General features: G+C 44.1%; 1 protein-coding gene across 1 annotated transcript in view; it reads left to right on the top strand.

Moving 5' to 3' along the window:
* Nucleotides 1-25,600, top strand: part of Sash1 (SAM and SH3 domain containing 1) — a 166,798-nt gene that overhangs the window by 34,548 nt on the left and 106,650 nt on the right. Inside the window, exon 2 of the mRNA XM_076926829.1 lies at nucleotides 4,935-5,063. Coding sequence (XP_076782944.1) covers nucleotides 4,935-5,063 — 129 coding nt within the window. The remainder of the gene's footprint in view (nucleotides 1-4,934; nucleotides 5,064-25,600) is intronic.

Here is a 25,600-nt window from a genome sequence, read left to right as displayed (position 1 = left end):
GTGGTTCCAACACACACATAAGGCAGCTCATGACCACCTGTAACTCCAGCTTTAGGAGATCTGATGCCTCTTCTCTATTTCTTGGGCACCCTGTGTACACACTGTATGAACATATACACCACACATAAACAGAAGAAGACCATTAGTTTATTTGCATTCATTTGCATACAATCTATATAAGCTCTATCTCATTGTTACTGGTTCATTTGCATTCATTTGCATACAGTCCACATAATATCTGTCTCACTGGTGGCTCCTGGTGTTTTCAGAGATCTTTGCTTTGCTTTGGCTGTCAAGATGGTCTAAGCCATAAAAGACATCACAACAGCAGTTCATCTAATCTGATCTGTGTGTTCAGAGTGCTTTGTCTCTGTGTCTTTATGCTGTGTAAAGTGCCAGATATAAATGTGCTTCTTGGCCTCAGGAGCAGGTTACCCTCTGTCACCCACTGAACTGACTGTATATACAATGTGTCCCAGGTTTCATCCACACAGACTCTGTACGGATGTTGGTGATAGGGTCTGCTCTCTGCATCATCTCTGTAGTATAGAAGGGCAGTGGGATTTGCCCATAGCCCCCCCTTTTTTTTTTCTTGTTCACAAACATGGACTGGGAAGAAAACTCTTGCTGGAAGATAATATGACTCAAAATTTAACAGTTTACTTAAACAGTCTTTTAAGGAAATGAAGTTAATTTTCTTCCTAAAGTCAGGCTATAGACTGGCTTTGTCTAATTTACGAGAACCAAAAAGAAGAGAAAAAGGGAAAAAATAAGGAAATGAAACAAATTAGGCAATTAATTAAGTCTAGTCCAGAAACTGACGACTTTAATTATGTGTGTGTAGGTCTGTGCCTGTGGTGCAGGCTGGAGGTGTCAGATCTTCTGGCGCAGGAGAGACAGAGGCAATGGAGAAGCTATATCTGCTGTAGGTGCTGGGAACTGAACTCAAGGTCTCTGCAACGGCAGCGAGTGCTCATTGAGTCTCCGGCCATCTCTCTAGCTCCAACACTAAATAGTTTTTAAAAAAAGTGTTTCAGTGTTTTCTTAATGGTGTTTATGATAGCAACTGAAGACATGATACAGAGTTACACTTCTCTTCTAGAAGATTATTTAAGATTCAGGTGAGCCTTCTGGAGTAGGGAAAGATGCAGTTTTGCATTTCCACAAAGAAAGATGCATGCTGGGTGTTTTGGCTCACACCTGAAATTCCAGCACTGGGGAGGCTGAGACAGCGTGATTGCCATGCATTGAGGCCAGCCCCGGCTACATATGGAGACCTGAGAGAGAAGATGTAGTGTAGAACAGATCAACAGCACCGTTGAAATTCCCCCACAGGCTTTGGTTGCAAATCTTTAGTGGGATAGATACTTCCTTGAAGTAACTCTGTAGCTATGTCAAACAAGGGCAGGCTCGTTCAAAGTACTGCCGAGGTGGGCAAGTGATTTGAAAGAACACAAATTAACTCCCCACACTCCCCCACCACACCTAGGAAAAAAACCTGTCCAGAGGAGAACAGACATTGCACTGATGGTCCCATAAAAAGCTTTGCAGACTTAATTCATACACTTGGGGTGAGTTTGGAGACCAGTCTTCCCATTGAAAGCTGTCATCCAGACCGTAAAATTCATCATTGCCTGGGGTCTCCTCCCTCCCTCTTCGTTATCACTAGTTTTCTGTTTTCTTTCTTTCTTTTTTTTTTTTTTTTCTTTTTTAACTTAAGAGCTTGGGGTTTGAATGGATAATGAGAAAAATCACCAGGTATTTCTATGGTTCTATTTGATTAGAACATAAAGATAATTTTGTGGATATGGCAGACACACTTTTAAAAGACACGTAAATTCTTGTAGTCTTTGGCCATTTTGGCATCTAAATCATCAGTGCACAGAAAGAGTAATTATAGGGACTTGCTGCACATCTGGGAAGCAATTCGGGTGCATGTAAAGGCAGCTGTGCTGCCCCACTTGAAATTCTTAACCACCGAGTGACACATGAAGAATGGCCACATGGCTGTATTGAAGGTGTGAAATACGGGCTGGCTGCGGCCCGACTGGAACAGAACAGATGCTTGCTTCCTCAGGAGCAACAGAAATGTTTATTAAGGCCTCCAGAGTACCAGGGGAGTTCTGAGCGATGTAGAATGGAGCTGAAAAGCCAACTGTCCGGCTGGTATGGGAAGCCCATTAGTAGTCAGTGTTAGACGGTAGGTAGTAGATTGTCCTTTAGGATATATAGAGAGTAAAACAAATAAACAAAAACATAGTTTGAATATACCTTTATAAGTATTTCAATGCTTTCAGGCAGCCTGGAGTGGTTTAAGGAAGGAAACAGTCGTGAATGAATCTATAGTTCACTAATGGGGAAAGTTGTACAGAAGCATCCATTTTATTTGCCTGTTTGACACAGGGTCTCGTGTATCTCAGGCTAGCCTCCAGCTATCAGTGGAGGTGAGCATGATCTTGAACCTCGGATTTTCCTGTCCCCTTAAGTGCTGGGATTATTTATAGGCGCGAAACATTAGGCCCTCTTAATGTGGTGCTGGAGATCAAACCTGGGGCTTTGTGCATGCCAGGCAAACGCTCTCCCAGTTGAACCGTATTCACTGTCAAATGCTAGTGTGTGTGTGTGTGTGTGTGTGTGTGTGTGTGTGTGTGTGTGTGTGTGTGTGTGATAGAACGTAGGACTAGCAGGTCAGAGCTGAAGACATGGCTCAGGGTTAATTAAGCTCAATTACGATTCTTGCAGAGTTCAAAACTGTAACTCTAGGTATAGGAGATCTAGTGCCCTCTTCATGCCTCAGTGGACACTGCATGCACATACATACAGGCAGGCAGGCAGGCAGGCAGGCAGACAGACAGACAGACAGACAGACATACATACACATAGCAGGCAAGGGGAAACATGAAGTTTGACACATTCAGTGAGCCCACTTGGTTGGGTATTACAAGATGGGATTGGTGTATCTGGTCCAGTGTGACAAATGTGTTGCCTCCATGGATGGATGGAGACAGAAGTTTCTGGGGAAGGATAACATCACATTGTGGAAAGACTTAGAAAGTGAGGAACCCAGTGTTCTCCAGAGGCCAGGTTGTTGTTGGAACCAGGGCTCTGACTCATGCCAGTGAGTTCTCTGACAGTGTTTGCCAGAGTCTTGCTCTCCTCAGACAGCAGACACACTGAGGAGGGCACCCCCATTTCTCCATCTTGCCACTGTTCCCTACTGGAGACCCGGAGGGCAGATGGTGGGCTCCCTCCTCTCCTGCTGTGTCCTCTTTTCCCTAGACAGGATGATTTGTATTTGAAGACAAACTTTTGCCCAGACTTGTTCAAATGCTCAACTTACTGGCCTTGTTTGCATCTCCCTCTTCCCCCTCTGTGCTCTAGGAGAGCTGAGACAGTTCCCTCCGAGGCAGAATGTGTTAGTGGTCGAAAGGAAGGAACATTTCTAGAAAGCCATTTATTTCAATTTCCATGCTTCACTCCCAACTTAGTTCCTAAAATCAAAAAATGCCAAAGTAGAGCAAGATGGTCGCTGGCTCTCTTGTCTTTTGACCTCCTGGGCAAGGCTTAGGTCTGCACACGAAGTCTTCGGGAGACTTCTGCTAGCTGGAAGGCTGCTTCGCTGTGAGAGATCTGTTGACACCTGCAATGCACTGACATTAATAACCCACGGGTCTGGTTACCAGTCAGCAGTGTGGCTAATCGGGTGTGAATGAATTTTAGGACATCTATCAGTTGTGGCTGTCTTAACAAAATTATGTCCTTCTTCTCTGTCCTGGTCAAGTCACCCAAATTAGGGGAGATGTGTGGGAGATAAAAAGAGGAGTGGAGGTATCTTTTGCATGAAAGACGTGATAAAGAAATGCATAGTTCAGACCCATGTAGCATTCCGGTCACCCTCCATGTGCCAGTGTTCAGACAAATCCACTAGCCTTGAGAACTGTAGGAGGATTACCTCTTGTAGTGAATGCCACTGGGTAAGGAAGGATTGCACATTTACCGTGTGCCAGGCAGTCTGCGTGTTCAGAGGTGAGGCTCTGCTCTCACTCCTTGTCTGGCAGGTACTGTCATTAACCCGGTGTCACCAAGAAAGCTTGAGAAATGCGCTCCAGGCTCGATAATTGAGGGATCACAGAAACGGATGTAAACCCGTAGCGCTGTCTGAAAATCTGCCTCTGTGAGGAAACGGGTGACATATTTATTTATTTATTCAGGTGAACTTGTGCTCTTGTACCTGGATGTCTAGTAAATAATGAATCTAATGAATATCATGAATATTAATGATGGCAACAATGAATAACGACCCCTAGCAAATTTGAGTGATGAAAGGCTTTCTAGTTTTCTGTCTTCTGTGAGGGGACACAGTATGACCTCCATGTAGCCTCCTCCCATGGAGTCTGGAGTCCCAGGCTTTATTCAGAGCTTGGACATCTGAGTCTTTCAGAAGCTTTCTGGGAAATTCTGTGCAGCCATGGCCATAGCCATGGCCATGGTTGGGTATCAGTGAGCCTGTTACAGAGTCTGCCAAGTACACTTGCTTCCTCGGTGGCTCTTTCAGCCAAGTTAGACAGCTATGAGTAGGTTATTGTGGCTTTGATCAGTAGATCCAGAAACTGCATTTCTCGTTAACCCTGGAATCTCCAGGCAGATACTCATGTTTTCTGAGCTAGCTTACCCAAAAAATACAATAAAGAAAAGACCTGGTCCCATTTCAGAGGACTGTCCCGGACATTCTATCTAATAAGTAAAACAGCCTGGCCCATGAGTACCAGGTAATGAATATCAGCCATTATTATATATTATTTTATATATGTCAGCCACGAATATATATTATTATTATATAAACACTCGTTAGCAGGGAATTAGATGCTATGTGGCTTTTCCAAAGCGGGCTGACCTGACTGCCTCTCTTCTTTTCCTGTCTCTTCCTTCCTCAGGATGGTTCCCTGGGAAACATTGATGACCTGGCACAGCAGTATGCAGATTATTACAATACCTGCTTTTCTGATGTGTGCGAGCGGATGGAGGAGCTTCGGAAGCGGCGTGTTTCCCAGGACTTGGATGTGGTAAGTGTGTAGCTGTGGGATGTGGCTGCTGTCAAGTGGGCAGTTCCCATCGATGCTTCCAGCCTTGCAGCCTTGGTCCGTCCTACAGCCCATCTCTGTCTGCTTCTGGCTAAGTGTGGTGAAATGTCAGATGCCCAAGAGACCGACTTTGTTCTTCTGAATGAGTGTTGACTGGGACAATATGACCAGTAAAGCTAGATCTCTCTCTCTCTCTCTGTCTCTCTCTCTCTCTTTCTCCTTCTCTCTCTTTATCCCTCCTTTCTTTTCCTTCCTATCATCTTTCTTTTCTCCTTTTCTTTCCCTTCCTTTCTTTTCCTCTCTTCTTCCCTTCCTCCTTCTCTTCTTCCCTCCTTCTCTTTCTTCATAAAGAAAAAGGCTATTTATGTAATTGGCCAGATGATACTGTGGTTTGTTTCTAACTACCAGCTGAGGGCTTGTCAAGGCAAGTTTTTTCCTTCTTTTTTCTCATTTCTTTTCTTCTGGTTTACCCCAACCCAACCACATGGGTGCTGGGGATTGAACCCAGAGCCTTATATGAGTTAGATAAGTTCTCTGCTGGTGAGCGTTTGAAATGTAAACTGACATGTGAAGAGTCAGGAAGTCAGTCATAACTTCCCTCCTGGGCAATGAGGCGGTGTATGCATGGGTGCTACTTATGTAGGGATCAGAGGACAACTTTAGGTCGTCTTGCCAGCTCTTATTTCACATTTTCCTTCTTTTTCACCAATTCAGTGATTTCTAAGTGACTGAGAATGAGCTATGTCAGCCGGGGACAGAAAGATACTCTCTGGGGAGCCTAACAGCATGACCAGCGTGGCATATGCCGTCGGCATTGCCCAGGGATCGATTCTTAACTTTGTCCTCTTGTTTGTGTGAGTGGTAGAGTTCTCTTTCCTTCTCCCTCAATCCTGGGGGAGAGGGGGCTCAAATGCAGGTCACCAGGCTTGGTGACAAGCTCCTTTACTCCCTGAGCCATCTCACTGTCTCTATTTTATTTTTTGAGACAGAGTTCCATGTATCTTTTTCTAGCCTTGAACTCACTAACTAGGAAGAAATGATCCCGAATTTCTGATCCCCCCTCCCCGCCTCTACTTCCTAAGGGCTGAGATTACCAACATGTACCACCTCGCTGGGTTTATGTATTGCTAGGGACAGAACCGAAGACTTCATATGTGCTAGGCAAGCTCTCTGCACACCACTTATTAATTAATTAATTAATCAACCAATTAATTAATCAAATGTATTTCAATGTTCTGTCATCATGCACACCAGAAGAGGTATGCATTACAGATGGCTGTGAGCCACCATGCAGTTGCTGGGAATAGAACCCAATACCTCTCAAAGAGCAGCCAGTGCTCTTAACCACTGAACCATCTATTCAGCATCCAGCCCTCCCTGTTACTGTTTATTGTTTTTGTTGCTTTTTTTTTTTTTTTTTTTTGGCAGAGTTAGGGAATGAACCCGGGTCCTTGGCATATGCTAAGCCAATGCTATGCCATTGAGCTCTAGTCCTGGCCCTTACTTCTTGATCATTGTCATTTGAAGCTGGAATGAATGATGATATAGTTAGTGTATGTCTCCCCAGATTGTGAGGAAATGACGGCTGTGAACTGGTAGACGGTGGCTGACAACAGCACTAAGCCGCTCTTCTCAGAATTCTAGCTTGTATAGATTTGGGGTTACTGTAGTTCCCCATGGCATTTGGGAATCCCCCCCAAGGCCACACTTCTCAGTAGGGCAAGAAGCCTATCAGTGGGCTAAGTAGCCTTCTTCCTGTTTAGACAGATGGGCCTAATTTGGTATGCGCTCTTCCAGAGCAGAGAAAGACAGTCTGGGGGGAAAAAAATCACAGGAGCTTAATTAGTTCCCATCAAAGGTGGTGGTGGGTAAAATTGATGGAAGCTAATTTGAAGCAGGCTGGGAATTTGACGCTTCATTTTTAAACTATAGTTAGAGAGATCAGTAGGACTCCAGAGGGGCACAGTCAGATCTTCTTCCAGTGCAAGTCCAAGCAAGTCAGAGTGTAAAGGTGATTATTGTTTGAGCTGCTGCTGGCCAGGTTATCAGCTGGATTTTCCAGTGCCATTCACTCAGTGCCAAAGCCTAGAAATCCATGTTAGATGCAGTTCAGGTTCCTCCCTTCTTCAGGCCATACATACAGTGCCAGCATCTTGCTCACGGTCCCCCTTTCTCAGTGATTAGCTTGCCATGGGCTAATGTCCATAGGAGTGCTTGCCTATCGTGGCGGAAGCTCTGAGCTTAGTTCCCAGGGCTACACTTGATGGCTGTCTTGTTGTATACCGATAGAAAAGCAGAGATCAGAGGATCAAAAGTTGAAACTCACTGTCAACCACATAGCTAGTTGGATGCCATCTTGTACTCGGGGGCCCCTGTATCAAAAATGAAACCAAAACACTCATGTCGAGTTTGTAGTAACAGGCTAAATCATATTATGAATTTCTTTATTCTAAATCTTCTGGGTAAATTTTTGAGAATTGAGAATAAATATTCTGTAGGAAGGTATTTAGATACTTGTATTTAGCTTAGTCAAGGGTGAGGACCCTGTATTGTCCCTAAGAGCTAATTACATGTCAGCTGGAGGACACACAAACAAGAAGGACGACTTCCCTACAGAGATGTTTGACTTAGTTCTGAAAAAATAAAAGGTTTTGATAATTATGGTAGTAATTAACTTTCTGGACTAGATGGTCAGCTACTTCTCAAGGAACTCAGTAGAATACATTTGGTAGCAGGGCCTTGGGGCCAGTGGCGAGGAAGGAAACAGTGAATACAGATGGGAAGGACCTCCACAGTACACTCAGTAGTTCTGATTGGCATATTGATGGGAAACAGTTTTTACTTAGTACCAAATAGGCCTTAAAGGGATGGTGTGTTTGGACAGCAGCCATGGCTTCTACTGAGGATAAGGACATTAGTGTTTGTGAGCTGCGGGGAAGTGGCCCATATTTCCACACATTTGGCAACTCCCTAAGCACCATGTGATTATTTTTGGCTGAGAGAAGATGCAATCAGAAGTGGCAGCAGCTTTCCAAGTCCATAATGGGCTCATCTCTAGTGATGCTAAGTTTGACATCTGTCAAAGTGGCACCTCGGCCAGGAGAGAGGACACACTCGAGGCTATGGCCTCTGATTACTGGCAGCATCAGCCTCCTTGGTGGAGTTGAGGTTAAGGCAGTTTGGAGTTTTGCAGAAGACTAGGTTTGTGTGGTTCCTGATGTGGTACAGAGCTGATGCAGAAGTCTCCACCTATGGTGACGTGCAGTTGATGGTGTTTGTTGGCAGCTAAAGACTGGCCTGGAGTTTCTGCCAAATTATCATCATGGTAGTGTGTGTACAAGAGAGAGGGAGCCAGGTAGAGGCTTCCCCAGATCTTTAGATAATAGAAACATAAGTAACAATATAGCATTGGTGAAGGGGACCATCAGAACCACTGTTTCTGATGTGTGGAATGCTTTTCAGTTATAGTTACTATTCCTTGCAATTTTAATAATTTCATTTTTTTCATGTTAAGTTGTAATAAGATCATTTTCCAAAATGCAGCTTTTAAGTACTATCGAAACAATGAAAGCAAATCTGGTGGTATACATCTGTAGTCCCAGCTCTTAGGATGTTGAGGCAGGAGGACTGGGGAGTTAGACCCAGGTTTAAATTTTGTTTCTTTCACTGTCTGATGAGGCAAGCCTCAGTTTCTCCATCTCTAACTGTCTCATAGTTGAGAGGAGTAAGTAAAACAAGCTGGGGGTCACCCTAAGTGACTTAGAACTGTTTGCTTCTTTTCCTTCTTCCTCTTCCAAGTTCAAACATTCCTGCAGGAGTGGGGAAGAGTTTCTAGTATTGATAACTTCATTAATATCTATTCACATGAGTGCAGGGGTTTGGGATTTTAGCTTTTTTGTTTGGGGGCAATTTCAAGCACACATAAACAGTAATGACAACGAGTTTCCTGTGCATGACACTCATCCTTGGCAGTTCCCAGCGTCCTGTTACTTTGATCTCGTCTTTACTCCCTTCTCCCACAGTACTGTTATGACTCCTTTAAGGCAAAATGCAAACTTACAGTCATCCAGTTCTGTCAAGTGAATACACACACACACACACACACACACACACACACACACACACACAAACACGCCCTGATACCCATTTTCTGAGATTGTTTATATATGGAATCAACAGAAAATATTTAGTGAGCATAGAGCCCACACTTGGATGGCATTTTAGTGCTTCCAGAGACGCCAAGTAAAGATATTCTCTCTACTCAAAAAGAGTTCAGAGTGTGCTGGGCATGAGAGAAGCTAACAGATTGTTCGGAGGTTGCACAGGGATGCAGATGAAGAGGGTCCCTGGCTCAGGAGGAAAGTTTGGAAGCAACCTAGAAGTGACACCTGGGCTTCCCAAGTACAAAGAATTTGGGAGGCTTTAAAAAAAAAAAATATATATATATATATATATATATATAGTAGGTGAACATAATGTTAAATTACCCAAGGTAGAGAAGTCAAGGCCATAGTTTGGGGGAAGGCCAAAAATTGAGAGTTGGTTGCAGAAAATATACCAGAGCATATTCCAGGTAGACAAAAGCAAAGACTGATGTGGGGACAGAATCATGGTGCTCTTCATGGGACCTCGGGTTATCAAATGCAGAAAGAGGTCAATCAGAATGCTCTTCTGATTTGTCCGTTAGATAACATAAAACAAATATATTTTCATTTTCACCCCCATTGACCAGCTGGGTCAAGGGGAACTTGTTCTTGTATGGCATAGCTTCACACAGACAAGCATGATCAGTCCGCCCTCTTTGGGACTTGCTGTTATGTTTTTGATTCTTCTTCTTCGCGGACAGAAAAGCATGCGGAAAGTAGAGTTTCTGCACAGCGGGGCTTCTGAATATTCTAGAACGTATAGGGAAAGTGAAGTCATCTAGGCTAATCTGCAAGGATCCTGGTGTTGTCAGGGAGTCTCACAGAGCTGAGAATAAGGGACATCTGAACCTTTACTGTTCCTGTTCTGGTTTTCATCGGACGAAAACCCGACAACCATGTTGCACGGACTCCTGAATTACTCCGCTGGAGCCCCCCAGCACCCCCCCAAGCTGGCTGCTCTGAAGGGCGTTTGTTTTGTTCTGTTTCTCCTTGTGTTAACTTCCATTATTTGCTAACTTTGGGCCACTGTTGACTTGCAGATTGCAATCAGAATCAGTGGGCCCGAGACAGGAGTCTGAAGTCCGTTCTGCTGGGGGATTCGCACACCCGATGTCAAAGCACACTGAGGCATTATATCTTAAGCCAGATGGTAACACTGCCCCCTGTTCTGCCTCCTCTCAGACAAAGTCACATTTGTGTTCCCAAGGCCGGTCCCAATTTTGTCAGCAGTTTTTGTGCATTGCACGGCATGAATGTCACCGTAAACAGATCTCTTGGTGCTGGGTTTGATCTTGGCCTACGGTACCTCTGTTTAATAGGAAGGGCTTTGCCAATCCAACAATACATTTGTGGGTTTCCGTTTTTTCTTTGGATGTCTTTGCAGTCTCTTTGGGGAATCGCAGACACCTGTGTGTTGTGTGAGGCCTGCAGAGTTTTCAAAAATGCCTCAGCAGCTGCTTCATTTTGCTCACAAGTGATCTGGTTTTAGTTTGAGTTGCTAAAAGACACCAAGATGAGAATGCCCTAAGATGTATGTCTTTTGTTTAAAATATAAACACCTGGCTGAGGAGATGACCAAGTATCCTGTAGTGTGCCTGCTACTCAAACAAGATGACCTGAGTTCAGACCCCCGGCGTGGAATGCATGTAAAGTCAGGAATTGTGGCCTGTGTCTATCTATAATCCTGATGCTGGTAGTTAGTGGAGACAAGAGGATCTCTGGAGCTCACCCAGTCAGTTGCTCTAGCCAGTCGGTGAGCTTCAGGTTCAGTGAGAGACCCTGCCTCAAAAATGAACAACACAGGAAGCTACCTGAGACTCTGCCACCCCCCATGAGCATGGCACACACACACACACACACACACACACACACACACACACACACACATGCAGAGAGAAAGAGAGGGGGAGGGGGAGAAATATATATATGTGTGTGTGTATATATATATATTTATATATATATTTGTATATATACACACACATATATATTTGCATATATATATATATATATATATATATATATATATATATATATATATATATATATATTTGCAGAGGCAGGCGGATTTCTGAGTTTGAGGCCAGCCTGGTCTACAGAGTGAGTTCCAGGACAGCCAGGTCTATACAGAGAAACCATGTCTCCAAAAAAAAAAAAAAGTATGAATTGCCAACAGGGGAGCAATTTGCTATTTCTACTTATGTAGGTCTGAGAGACCTCCTGAATGCTAATAAAATTCTCGTCAGCTGGGAAGAGAAAAGCGATCCCAGGAAAAATGAGCACTTACTTCCCTGGGGCAGGAGGCATATGGTGATATTACCAGTCCTTTCCAATAAAGGCCAGGCCAGTGTTTCTTTTGGAACCCTGGAATATTACACCCCAGTGGCCAAAATTGTAGTGTGATCTAAATGTTTACATTTAACAAACACTGTTTTTAAAAAAATTATGGAAGATTACAGTACTAATCACGAGCTAATTACAGGCTATGTAAAAAAATTGTTTAATTTGTAACCCTCTAGAGGCAGTTTGGTCTTGGAATGAAATGCAATTTGAAGGAATGTGTGTTGGGATTGATTGCAAACTGTCCCCATGGCATTTTTTTAAATGGCTTGGCTGTAAATTGGTGGGGCATTTGGAAGTGACTGGTTGATAAAGTCGTAATTTAATGGCACTAGAGATCGGACTTGTTGGAGGAGGTAGGTTTCTGGGGTTTGTGGCTTAGAAGAGCAAAAGCTGTCCCCTTTTTCTGCTTTTTGTCTCATGTCACCATGCCTTGTCACATGCTCCTCCATGAGGATCAGGTCACCATTCATAGCCAGTCCTGAAGCAGTAGAGAGCGAAGCGATTGCGGACTCTCAAACCATGAACCAAAATTATTTTTTCTTTTCTTTTCTTTTTTTTTTTTTTTTTTAAGTTGTTTTCTCAGATATTTTGTCATGGCGGTGAATGTGTGTGTGTGTTTTCAGGCGGCTGAAGGGAGAAGTTGAAGTTTCCAAGCTATGTCTATGATGTCATTTGGGGAGAGTTAGCATCTGGAATGGGGTCACAGACAGGTCTATAGAGAATCTAGCTCGGTGGTCGCCTGAGACGGGGCTGTGAGCTTTGCAGAGGATATCATAGCTACCGTCGACCTCCTTGGTCCACAGATCCACATTTTAGACTGATGTCCTACCTCAGAAAAGAAAAAGAGAAATTATTCTCCACTTATGAAATGAGCCAATTCAAGCCAGATTAGAATATATAAAGGCAGGTTTATTGGGAAGCCACTTTCAGGTGGGTTCACTGGTCCCAAGGAACCAGGCCAGGGAAGTCACCATGGGCAGGGAGACAGGCGAGGGAAGAGAGAAAAAGCTCATACAGGGAAAGAGAAAGCCCTAAACATCTGGGTTATGTAGAAAATAGCTTCTGGTGGAGGGGAAGCCCAGCCCCTGGGCTGGAAAGTTCAGGGTAGAGGTCCTACCTGTATGCTAGGTAGGGACTGAGGGATGCTGGGAGAACCTGGAGGCCAGGTCCACTTTGCCATGTTAAATATGCACCTCAGCTGTTTGTTCTAGGCCTAAATTCCAACAAAAACTATCTATGGGTAAATCCACATACACAGACACACACCCCTATGCATTCATTTATTCATTGACATGCTGAGGAATTAACGTCAAGCCTTGCATGTGCCTTGCAAATGCTATTTCAGTGAGATGGTACAAAGCTTCATTAGCAACTACTTTGGTTGTCTGTGTTTTGAAAAACCTCTTTTCAGGTGACTGTACCTCGGCAAGATGTTTTGATTTGCAGTTGGTCCTTTTCCTTTAGTTTGGAAGTTTCAAGGTTTGTATTTATTTATTTATTCGTTCATCCACTTAGGCCTTTTGAGACAGGGTCTTTCTAGGTAGACCTGACTGGCTTGGTACTTGCAGGTTACCTTTGAATTTTTGATGGTCCTAATGCCTCAGCGTCCCGATTACAGGCATGCGTCTCTACAACCAGCTTTCAGAAGAGGAAAAACAGATAGTGAAGTGTTCATGAAGTTTGTTTTGGGTCATTGGTTGGGTCTGCTTTTCAACCACGTGTGCAGTATCTGGTAAAGATGAAGCTATGTGCTGATGTTGTACAACTCAGGGACAACACCCCCCCACCCCCACCCACACACACACCCCACACACACACACCGGAAAGCACAATTCTTACCTTTTCTGTAATATGCCCTGCATTATTCATCAAAGAAAATCCGGTGCTAACATCCCCGCCCCGCTTGATTTGTCCACTTGTAGCCCTACCTCCCCTAAAAGTCAGGCCCCATATCTTAAGCGGAGATTTGATTTCATTCCTTTAGCAGTGAAATTAGAGTTCAGAGTCAGGATTCTATCCTTGGCATTCCACAGCCTGTAAATAAAGTATTCATTTATAAGGGGTAGCTTGAGAGACTTTCTGCAATCACTTAAAATATGAAGATGCTCTAAATTTGTACCACGGCACCACTGTTTATCTCAGAAATCCACCAGAAGCCGGTGGAACTTAATCAAAAATAAATCAAGGACAAGTCCAGACCAAATTGGGAGAACGTCATGAATATTCGTGAACATCTGGATGTGTTTGTGGGGGTGCGAGTTATTTTTCTAATGTGCGCGGGAGCTCTCTCAACAGAGATGCCCAGAGGAAGACGGATTTCCATCTGTGATTTCAAAGGGTGCATGTGTTTGTTTGTATTTGCCCTTTCTCCTTGGTTCTGGGCCTCTCTTCTCTTAAGCTATTCCTTTGATCTCTTTCCTCTGTCAGAATCCGTTTCTCTGCTTTATCTGAATACTTGGTTGGAGGCAGGCACTTAGCTCATGGAGCTTAAACCTTTCTTGATAAGAGAGAGTTGTAACTTAGGGAAATTTTACTATTTAATGTTTTTTGATGAATCTTTCACATGTCAATGATGTTATAATTATCCAGTGATACAGTCTGCATCATTAGGACTGCTCTGCATGTTCTCAACCTCGGGGTGTTTTATGTGCTGCGAGGAACCAGAGTGGAGGAGGCTGCACTAATGGCCGTGCTGATAATTGCCGAGTGACATTTTAAAAAGCACATTAGGCCCGATAAGGCTTCCATGTCTCTTACCTCATTGAGTTCTTTTTAATGACTTGCGGGGTGGGTATGACCAGTTGTGTGTAATCCTCGGGACAGAGGCAAAACCCAGTGATCCAGACAGGGAGATGATCTAACCCTATGGGCATGGCCCAATCCACTATGCTCCTCAGCCTAGGCCTTTGGTGAATATCCTTCACTGACAGTGTGTGTGTGTGTGTGTGTGTGTGTGTGTGTGTGTGTGTGTGTGTAAGAGGGCAACTTACAGGGATCAGTTTTTTCCTCCATGTTGGTTCCAGGGACTGAGTTGTGTTATCAGACTTAGTGGCATCCTTATCCACTCAGCTGTCTTTCTAGCTCCTCCTCTCCCCCCTCCTTCTCCTTCTCCTCCTCCTTTCTTCTCCTCCTTCCCTCCTCTTCCCCCTCCCCCTCCCAGTCCTCCTACTTTGGTGTCCTGAGCAGTTAGGATTTATAAACATGACGTCATAGGGTTTCTTTTGGCTGTAATGAAATATCAGGACCAAAAAGCAACTTGGGAAGGGACAGCACAGTTCATCATCACAGGAATTCAGGGCAGGAGCTCAAAAAACGGCAGGAACTGAAGACAGGAGTTGATGCAGAGACCATGGGGGGATGCTTCTTACTGCCTCATTCCCACTACGTTGCCCAGACTGCTTTCTATAGAACTTAGATCACCAGCTCAGGGATGGCACCACCCACCATGGGCTGGGCCTTCCCCCATCAATCACAAATTAAGAAAATGGCTTACAGCTGGATATTATGGAGGCCTCTTCTCCATAGAGTTCCCTCCTTTCAGACAACTCTAACTTGTGTCAAGTTGATATAAAACTTGCCAGGATACCTGCACTATAACTGTGTCTGATTTAAAATCTTTATATTTTTTTAGAACACAACAGAAAAGACTTCAGAAACATTCCATTTGACAAGTTGAGTTAAGATAAAGATATTTTCATAAAACTTGTGGCTTTTTTATTTTTAAAATGTTTTTTCTCCATTTATTTATTCTTTCTTTCCCTTCCTCCTCCTTCTCTCCCCCTCCCTTCCCCCTTCTGAGAGAGAGAGAGAGAGAGAGAGAGAGAGAGAGAGAGAGAGAGAGAGAGAGAGAGGACTCATGTAGACAAGCATACATTCAGGTGGAACTTAAGGGACAATTTTCAAGGGGTTGGTTCTCCTTCCAACATGGGTTCTAGGGATTGAACTCAGGTTGTCAGGCTTGGTGGCAAGCACCATTACTGGCTGAGCCATATTACTGGCCCTATAAACTTCGTGAGGTTTTTTTTTTTGTTTGTTTGTTTTTGTTTTGTTTTTTAAAACAAAGTTTATTTAATAAGACAACCTGGTTTTAGAAAGTTCCATAATTTTTTTTTTTAGATTTATTTATTTTATGTATTTGAGTGCTCTTATCTGTATCTACACCTGCATGCCAGAAGAGGGCATCAGATCCTAGTATAGATGGTTGTGAGCCACCATATGGTTGCTGAGAATTGAACTCAGGACCTCTGAGAGAGCCGACAGTGCTCTTAACCATTGAGCCATCTCTCCAGCCCCAAGTCCCATAATATTTTGCCAAAAATTATGTATATTAATCAGCAGGAAAAGTAACAGATTTTTTATGGCATTTTATAAATGCTTTGCGCCCGCCCCCCTCCCATGCTGTGAATTTTTAGTATATTATGTAAAAATTCTTGTATCAATTGCTAAACGATGGCCTGTTGCATTTTACTCGAGAATAAGTGTTGGGAAACAGTAACAAAAGGAAACCAAATACTTGGTGGAGTTCTGGTGTGTTTTCGTAATTTGGTATCACAAAGAACTTGCTGTTAGGATAGGAAGCACAGCCATGTGTCAGGCAGGTCGTGTTACAATGGGACTAGACACTCACAGATAAAGATCGGATTAGTCACACTCGTCGTCGTGGTGACAGGGATCTGTGTACAGCAGATTCCAGCCTCTAGTTCTCGCCTGTTCTCACGGAGATGGGTTGAAACCCTAGGACGACAGGACCGAAGTGAAAGTCACAGTGCCAGTGAAAGGGACAGTCTGTCTGCCTGGAGTGGTCTGGGAGAGCAGTCCCATCTAAGGCGGGGACTCTGCAGTGTTCAGGCTTTAAGGATGGGGACAGCTTGTATCATTTCTCAGCTCATGCCATGCAGTAAATAGGAACCAACAAATGGGAACAAGCAGACTGAATGCATGGGACAGGGCTGAATTCAAAAACACAGTGGCAGAGCACTAATGCCAGCTATAATAAAAATTAAGGCTTTATAGGTAGACATTCACCTGTTTAGGTAGCTATCTTTTTATTAAATGCTTTAGCTGATTGATTGATCGATTGACCAATCGATTGATTGAGACAGCGGCTCACTGTGTAGCCCCAGGGCAGTCTTGAACTCAGTGCATATATAGCTCAGACTATATACTCTGGATTGTCCTGCTTCAGATTCTCAAGTGCTGGGATTCCAGGCCTGCACTTCACAGTGTGGCTCTGATCCTGTTCTTTACTGGATAGATATCTGCCATGTAAAAACATCACACACCGCCTGCCAAACTTTCACAGGTACAACCCATAAAATTTACTTCCTAAAACGTAGTTCAGTGGTTTGCAGTATTTTCATAAGATTGTACAATCTTTTTTTGCTGATTCCCTAACTTAAAACCTTGAGTTTGGTTTCTCACCTTTCCGTGGGGACCATACACTAAGTATATTGTCTATTACTGTATCTCTGAGAGTAGAATGAGCCTTGGCATAGAATGTATGACCAATAAACGTTTGTTGAATGAATGGATCTCAGTGGTTGTGCACTTGAGAGCTATTTAGATTTCGCCATCAACAAATGAAGTTTTCTATTATTCTGTTGTTTAAAAAAAAAAGACGTAAGAAAAACTAATTTTAAAACCCAGAAAGATTTTAGAATTAATGATTCTGAGAAGGAAGTGCCTGTATTACCGCTGAGCCTTCTGGCGAATAAAAATGTAAAGTACGTTGAGGTTCACACGTCTAATTAAGAGGAGGAAGGGTTCCCAATTAAAGTATATTAGGTAATAAAAAGCTCTTTCATGCTTTAAGGGTCGCTTCTATAAACCCATTTTTAATGCGGTTCTAAGAGATAGGCTGTTGTCTTATAATAGATATCAAAGTGTGGAAGTCCAGAATTCAGTGAGAACAAAACCTGTAAAAACTAAAATATAGGAGAATAATTCACCCTAGCCCCAAGCTCATTTTTGATGCTCTATCTATGTGCCTCCCTCCTGCTAGTTTTTGGCCGGGGCGAGCAGGGCATACTAGAGATGGAGCCCAGGACTTGGTGCACACTAGGCAAGCATTCTGTCCCCGATTCAAATCCCGTTCTGTCCAATGGAGAGCGCGCCAGGAGCAGCAGGCTAAGCTTTTCATTTAACTCAGCTGAGTGTGTGAATGGAGAGCGACAGAGATGATAAAATAATCCCGTTTTGGAAGCTGCACAGATTGGGAATCACCGGTAGCTGTTCCTGACCAAGGAGAGGCTGGGTTCTGCTCATAAACACGCTTCCCATCCTTGTACACACTGCTTACAAGGTCTTCTTCCAGCTTCCTGTTTGCTCTCTGACCGCACGCCCTAGGCAGGGACACTTCCGGGAGTGCGTGCGTGGGTGCGAGCGTGCGTGCGCGTGCAAGTAAATATGTGCTATGAGCAGACACTGGTACTAGAAGAAAAATATTCTAAAGGGGAGGAGGAGGAAGAAGAGCAGAGAATAAAGAGATAAGCTCCTTTGTTCCCACCCTCATCCTCCTCCCATGATGATAAGGGGTTGAGCTGGATGGCAGGAGGTGAGAGATTCCGCTCTCTTTCTGGGGCTCTACTCCATGCTTGGTTGAGAGAGATGCCTAGGAGGCGCTGCCTGTCCATTAGACACTCTTTCCCTCGGCACAGTTCTTGCTTGCTGTTTGCCAACAACTCTTCATCCTCACGCCCTCCGGGTTCATTCCTCCACCTTAATTAACCACCTGCTTCTCTATCCATCGACTCCTTTGCCTTCTTTTCCAGGAGTCAAGTGCAAATAGCCCCCAATCCTGGCTGTAGCTGTCCGGCCAGCCTCACCCTCCCCTCCCCGGAAGCTTGTGCTTTTTTTGCTTTTCACACAGGTCCTTTACTCCACCTCACCATAGAAACTTTCCCTGCGTGGTGGCCAAGTTCCACCAAGTTATGGATATCCAAGTTATGGATAACAGCATAGCTGGGGAGACACTGGGTTTTGTGGTTTAGCCTGGCGTTGTGACTGTTACTTTTGCTCACTTTGCTCAATGTGGAAAAGAAAAGAAAAGAAAAGAAAAGAAAAGAAAAGAAAAGAAAAGAAAAGCCAGACATTGACAATATACTCTTTGTATCTCGTTTTGAGCTGAAAAAAAAAAAAACCCTTCCATGGGACACCTTGGAGATAGTTTTCTCTGATAAAGAAAGGCCTTAGGACCAGATCCTTTGATGGGCAGGGGACAAGGTCAAAAAGGGACAGGACTATAGGTCATTCCAGGTGGTCACTTCTTTCATTTCTGGGTGCCTGTCACCTAGCTTGCTGCAAAGAGGTGGAAGTGTTGAACATTGCCACCCCTTTCCTCCAGCTTGAGTGTTCAGCCCTGTGCTTCTTGCTTTTTCTGCTTATTAGTTTTGGCCAGATGAGCTTCAGAGAGCACTCCTGAAAGACTTTATTAAGAGACCCAGTGTGAACCATACTGATAGGAGGAAAACCTGCTTCTGAGCTGCAAGAGATAAGAAAGAAGTTATTTGGCATTTGCTGAGTGCTGTTGTAATTCTTGAATTATGTTAAGCAGTGTTGTGGTTTGCATACAGATTTCGAAGGCTCCTGCTTAGCCTGAGGACTGGATGCTACTTTTGCCTTCTAGGTCTTGATGGATACTGAGAGAGATGGCTTAGATCTCAGTAAGGAAAAGAGTGGCATGGCAGGCCTCTGAGCTCAGGAATGTTCTGGAGGGGACCAGCAGGTTTAGAAGGCATTGACCAGAGTGGGGAGGGAAAGAGGAATAGAATTTTTTTGGTTGAGTTTTATCTATTCTTCTCACACCCCCCACCCCCACCCCATCCTCCCAATAGAAACCAAATCCAGGACTTCGGGTGGGATAGACAAGTACTATGCCACTAAGATGGTCTCCAACCTCATCATTTCCATTTTGTTCATTCATTCGTTCATTCATTTATTCACTAATTTATTTATTGATTGATTTTTCCTAGACAGGGTTTCTTAGTGTAACCAGCCCTGGCTGTCCTAGACTCGTTATGTAGACCAGGCTGATCTCAAACTCACAAGAGATCCACCTACCTCTGCCCTCTGAATGCTTTGATTAAAGGCTTGTACCACCAAACAAATGGCTCTCATCTCCATTTTAAAGCATCTTCTTCACATTACTGTCCTAACATGACAACCGTCCATCTTCAGAACACTTTTCCTTTCCCCTTCAGAACTGAAGCCATTTCCTCCTGCACGCAAACTCCCCCGGCTCACCTCCCAGCCCTGGCAGCCTCCACTTGACTTCCTGGCTCTGACTTCTGTTACTCTAGACCCCACATCCAAGTGAGATTCTACAGTATCCATCCTCTTCCCACTGGCTTGTCTCACTTAGCGTCATGTCTTCTGTGTTTATTCACGTTGGATTATCTGTCACAAGTTTAGTCTTGAAATACGATGATTTTATTTTTAGGGGGCTGAAGAGATAGCCCAGTGGTTAAGAGTGCACGCAGGTTGGGTTCCCAGCATCCAGATCACATAGAGTTAGACTGCTTGCCATTTTGAGGAACTCTGAGAAGGTTTTCTCTGGTATCTCTTTATTTTGAATCTTGCCAGCAGAGCGGCCAGATAGGACTCCCCCTTCTGGACTCTGATGACACCTGTATATACCACTCCCCATGTACACACAAACATTAAAAATCAGTGTTATTTGTGTTTTTATGTCTGTGGGTACATGTATGTAAGAACTCTGTACAGTCTGTTCTCTCTTTCCGCCATGATGGCTCAGGTTGTCAAGGCTCGAATGGAAGGTGCTTTACCTCTCTGAGCCATCTAGCCAGCCCACAATCTCTGTTTTAGGATCGAATAATATTGAATAATTCTATTGTGTTCATACCCTATGTTTTTAAAACGTTTATTTATTTATTTATTTATTTATTTTAAGAATTATTTATTTTATGTAGCTGTCTTCAGACACGCCAGAAGGGGGGCATTGGATCCCAGTACAGATGGTTGTGAGCCACCATGTGGTTGCTGGGAATTGAACTCAGGACCTTTGAAAGAGCAGTCAGTGCTCTTAACCACTGAGCCATCTCTCCAGCCCCATACCCTGTGTTGACACATTCATTTTTTGACATTCGGCTGTGATGGGGTATATACATTGGAGTTCCTGCATCCTTTTCTTTGGAGGAACATATCCAGAATGGCTGCTTTTAGTTAAGTTACATCTTTGTACTCTTCAGAGGTAGACTGTCTGATCGTATAGAATTAGATTGCTTGCCATTCTGGTGTCTCTTCTTTTGAATCTTGCCAGGGGAACACAAACATTCCCATGTTTCTATCTCCATCAACACTTACTTTCTGTTTGTTTTGTAAATAATACCGTGGTGACAGGCATGGGTGGCATCTCATCCGATATTGGATTTGCATCTTACTAAGGATCGGTATCGTCGGATGTTGTGTGTCTTCCCCCACCCTCAATATATCTGCTTTGGAAAAAAATATCTATACCTGTATTTTTGTGGTTTTCCCCTTTGGAAAATGGGTTGGTTATTTTCGTTGTTGAGTCGTGGGTCTTCTTTATGTATTCTGGATATTAATCCTACATCATCAGTTCTGTGATTTGCACATATTTTTGTCTGTTGCAGGTTGTTATTCTCTATGCTTGATAGTATCCTTTGAGGTGTAAGGGTCCATGATTCGCAGAAGAGTGATACCCCAGACTCAAATAGTATGTAAAAGCAAAAAGTGTTTTTTATTCTGCAGAAGTCTGGCATGTTTGGGGTCTCCCATTCCGAGATGGGGGCTCCAAAGCGAGCTCGCAGGCTTGTTTTAAAACACATTAGGGGAATTCTGGGGAGGGGTAGGTGACCTTTGCCAGTGGCTTTATCTCTAGGGACATTCCAGAACCACTGCTGGGGAAGTTTGGAAACTGCTGCTAACCCATTTTCCTTGCTTCAGGCCATGTGGTAGGGCAGCTTCTGAGGCCTGGACTTGCCTAGGCCTAGTCTCCTGAACTGCCAATTTGAAGCCTGTCATGGAGTCAGCCTGTCTCATTAGAGGCACAAAATTTTATAATTCCGATAAAGTCCAATTAATCTTTTTTTCCCCTTTTGGTGTTATACCTCAGAGGTCACTGCCATATCTGGTGGCATTGCCATCTCTGCGCTGTCTGTAAGAACCTGCTACTTTAAGCTCTTAGTTAGGCCTCGTTCAACCTAAGTATGGGTGTGAGGCTCTCCCTCGGGTTCTGTTATCAAGATATTTTAAGGAAATTATGTCTGTCATGCGTGCATACATGCATGTGTAAGTGTGTGCATGCATTCATGAATGTGGGAACATGTCTGCTACAGTGTGTGTGTTGGCTAGTTTTATGTTAACTTGTTAACTTGACACAAGCTATAGTCATCTGCGAGGAGGGACTCTTAACTGAGAAAAGGCCTCCACAGGGTTGGGCTGTAGACAAACCCAGCCCGTGGGGGTATTTCTTAATCAGTGACTGATGCCGATGGACCCAGCCCACTGTGGCTGGTGGTCCTGTGTTCTATAAGAAAGCAGAGTGAATAAGCCCCCCAGGGACAAGCCAGTAAGCAGCACCCTTCCATGGCCTCTGCATCAGTTGCTGCCTCCAGGTTTTGGTGTTTTTTTTTTTTTTTTTTTTTTGCAGAGGCTTTCTTCATGGACTGTGATTCAGGATAGTAAGTTAAGTAAACCCTTTTCTCCCCAAGTTGGCTTTTTGTCACGGGGTTTCCTCTCAGCAGTAGGCAAACAGGATAATGTGCCTGTGTGGAGGTCAGAGGACAACCAAGGTCTTGAGTCTCCTTGCCTTCCACCTCGTTTGAGAGAGAACCTCCTGTGCCCCACTTTATATGCCAGATTAACTGGCCCGGGAGCTTTTGGGGATCTTCCCATCCCCGCCCCCCAGAGCACTTGAATCACAGGTGTTCACTGCCCCCATCAGCTTTATATGAGTCTCGAGAATATGAACCCAGACCCTATAACCACATGGCAAGCACTTTACCAACTGAGCCATCTCCCCAACCCCAATGATTTATTTTAGAGAATCCCTTCCTCTGCCTCCCGGGAATCACCATTGATCATGCCTGTCTTATTACTCTGTGGCTCTAAGGTCACTTACTCTCCTGGCCCTTGCTGGTTTCTCCAGGAGAAAAGAAGCATTTGTTTCTGAACATCTGTGGCATTGTTATTGTATGTATTGTACGTAGAGCGTGCTGTCTGCTCTTCTGTCTTGTACATGACTATTTACTATTTATTTTCTTCTCACATTATAAACCCTGGCCTGGCTAGTGTTAAAATTGAAGCCATGTGTTCTCAGATCATATGTCACAGTCCCCTGTGTCAAAAGCAACTCAGCACCCGTCAGCTGGATACCCAGTTACAGAGTGTCATACCCAGAGGTAGTCTGTGGATAGAAATACCGAGCTCAGAACTTTTACGACACAATATTGCAGTTCAGTTTTGCTTTCTTTAAAGTGGAGTGCTGATGAGATGTTGCTGTAATTACTGAAGAGAGAGACAAGAGCTATTTTGACATTGATGAGTTATGTAAGGATTTTTAACCAAGTGACTTCAACATTGTCCTTAAAGACTGCAGCCATATTTAAAGCCAAGCAACAGAAGATGTCCTCATGTCTGTAAGAAAGCTGAACTGCTGGAGGCGGTCATGAGGCATCTGTCAGATGACGGCCTGGTCACTCTGCGAGTTGCTTTCCTCATGTACTGCAAAGGAACATTCTTTCCTTGACACACAGACACACGCTGCCTGTGGGAATCTTCCTCGTGTGTCGTCAACCAGCAGCTGTAAACACACTTAGGGCAGAGGACCTCAGGGCAGGGACATTTTGAAAGCGTGTTGTAGAGCAGTCCTCGGTAGCGCCCACCATAAGAAGTTGTTGAAGTACTGAAGTACACATACGTTTGTTTATAAGCAAAAGAAAAAAACGACAAAGATTGTGGAAGCCATCCCCACATTTAACGACTCCAAGCCCAGATCATGGCAGAGGATGCCGGATAATCTAGAGCAGATGTTCTTAAAGCTGTCCGAATGGGGCCTCTTGATGCAAGGGTCATCTCTCTTCCTATAAAGCCGGGCAACCGTAATTACCAGCATTGCATTTTTGTCTACAGGGTAGCCTTAATTATAAGGTAGCATTTAAAGTAACAACCCATATTACATGAAGCTGCGTTTTATAAGGTGGCAAGCAACCACATAGCTTCAGAGATTTTCTGCCTAAGGTGGGTCATAAAGAAGACCTCACTAACAAGCAGGCCCAAGTGCCACAAGCTACCCTGAGGTGCTCTGAAGGCTCTGCTCGTGAATCTGTGGGCAGTCATAAGAAAGGTGGAGTTCAGGGTCAGTATTATCTCATTTAACCAGTTCAATCAATTCTATCCAAGTGTGTTGTCCTGCCATTCAGTCAGTCACCAAATATTGATTGAGCACTGACTGTTTACCCTGGGGACTATAAAAATGTAACAGGAAAGTTTTTCCTACACAAAGAACCCATATGAAATAGCAGGGCACTAAATTTTTGAAATTTAATGTTATACGATTGCATTCATTCGACATTAATTGAATACTTGACCTATGTCTTAGATTGCATGGAATAAAAATAGTTCCCCCTTTATCTGGGCACTGCGGAACATGCCTTAGACTCCAGCACATGGGAGATAGAGGCCAGTGGGTTTCTTGTGAGTTCAAGAACAGCCTGATCTACCTAGAGTGTTTCAGGATAGCTAGGGCTACGTAGAGAAACTCTGCCCCAAACACAAAAACAAAGGAAAGAAGGAAGGAAGGAAGGAAGGAAGGAAGGAAGGAAGGAAGGAAGGAAGGAAGGCAGGCAGGCAGGCAGGCAGGCAGGCTGGGTATGGTGGTGCATGCCTTTAATCCCAGCACTTGAGAGGCACAGGCAGGAGGATCTCTGTGAGTTCAAAGCCAGCTTGCTCTACACGGTGACTTCCAAGACTATAGACAGAGATCATGTCTCAAAACAAACAAAACCAATAAATTAATAATAAAAATAATGCCTTTTGATCGTTTAGTAATTATCTCCTTTTCCCCTTCTTCCTGCCTCTTCCTCTCTTTTCTTGAGATAGGTGTCCCTGCATCCTAGGCTGACCTCAGTCTCATTATGTGGCCAAACACTTAACTTCCTTCCTCCGCCTCTCTAGTGCTAGGATTCTAGGCCTGTACCACAACGCCTGGCACATGCTATCTTGAAGTAAGAATTCTTCAGGACATCATAGCTGCCACGAATGCTTCCAGGAACAAAAGAAAAGTTGCCTAAATACTGATAGAAAAAGACACATGGAAGCATGTGGTGTTTGGCTTTGAGATGTGTGCGTTTGTACCATGGCTACTTCAGTTCTCAGAGCAAGGAATTACAGCAAAATTATTACGATTGAAGAAAAGAAAAACCTGTATTTTTAAAGGAAAGGACTCAGTGTGTCAGAATATTGCTCTGGCTTTAATGATGAAAATTAGAGCAGGAGGGAAACATTTAGCTTGTGAACCCAGAAATGGTGATTTCTTGTAACTCCAGTAAAACATGGAACTCTTTTGTTAACTTTGCTTTGTTTATTGTGAGATAGTAGCTCACTGTGTAGCCCAGGCTGGCCCCAAACTTGAGCTCTAATCTCAGCAGGGCAGAGGCTGAGACTGGAAGTTTACAAACTTCATTCTAGCCTGGGCTACATATTGGGACCCTATCTCAAAGGTAGGGAAAATAGGAGGAGGAGAAGGAGGAAAAGGAAGAAGAGGAGGAGGAAGAAGAAGAGGAGGGGGAGGGGGGGAGGAGGAGGGGGAGGAGGAGGAAAAGGAAGAGGAGGAGGAGGAAGAGGAGGGGGAGGGGGAGGGGGAGGAGGAGGAAAAGGAAGAGGAGGAGGAGGGGGAGGAAGAGAAGGAGGAGGGGGAGGAAGAGAAGGAGGAGGGGGAGGAAGAGAAGGAGGAAGAGGAAGAAGAGGGGGAGGGGGAGGAGGAGGAAAAGGAAGAGGAGGAGGAGGGGGAGGAAGAGAAGGAGAAGGAGGAGGAGGAGAAGGAGGAGGAGAAGG

The sequence above is a fragment of the Arvicanthis niloticus genome, chromosome 28, assembly GCF_011762505.2.
Source record: "Arvicanthis niloticus isolate mArvNil1 chromosome 28, mArvNil1.pat.X, whole genome shotgun sequence".
NCBI lineage: Eukaryota > Metazoa > Chordata > Mammalia > Rodentia > Muridae > Arvicanthis > Arvicanthis niloticus.
This window is presented reverse-complemented; position numbering and strand designations above follow the sequence as displayed.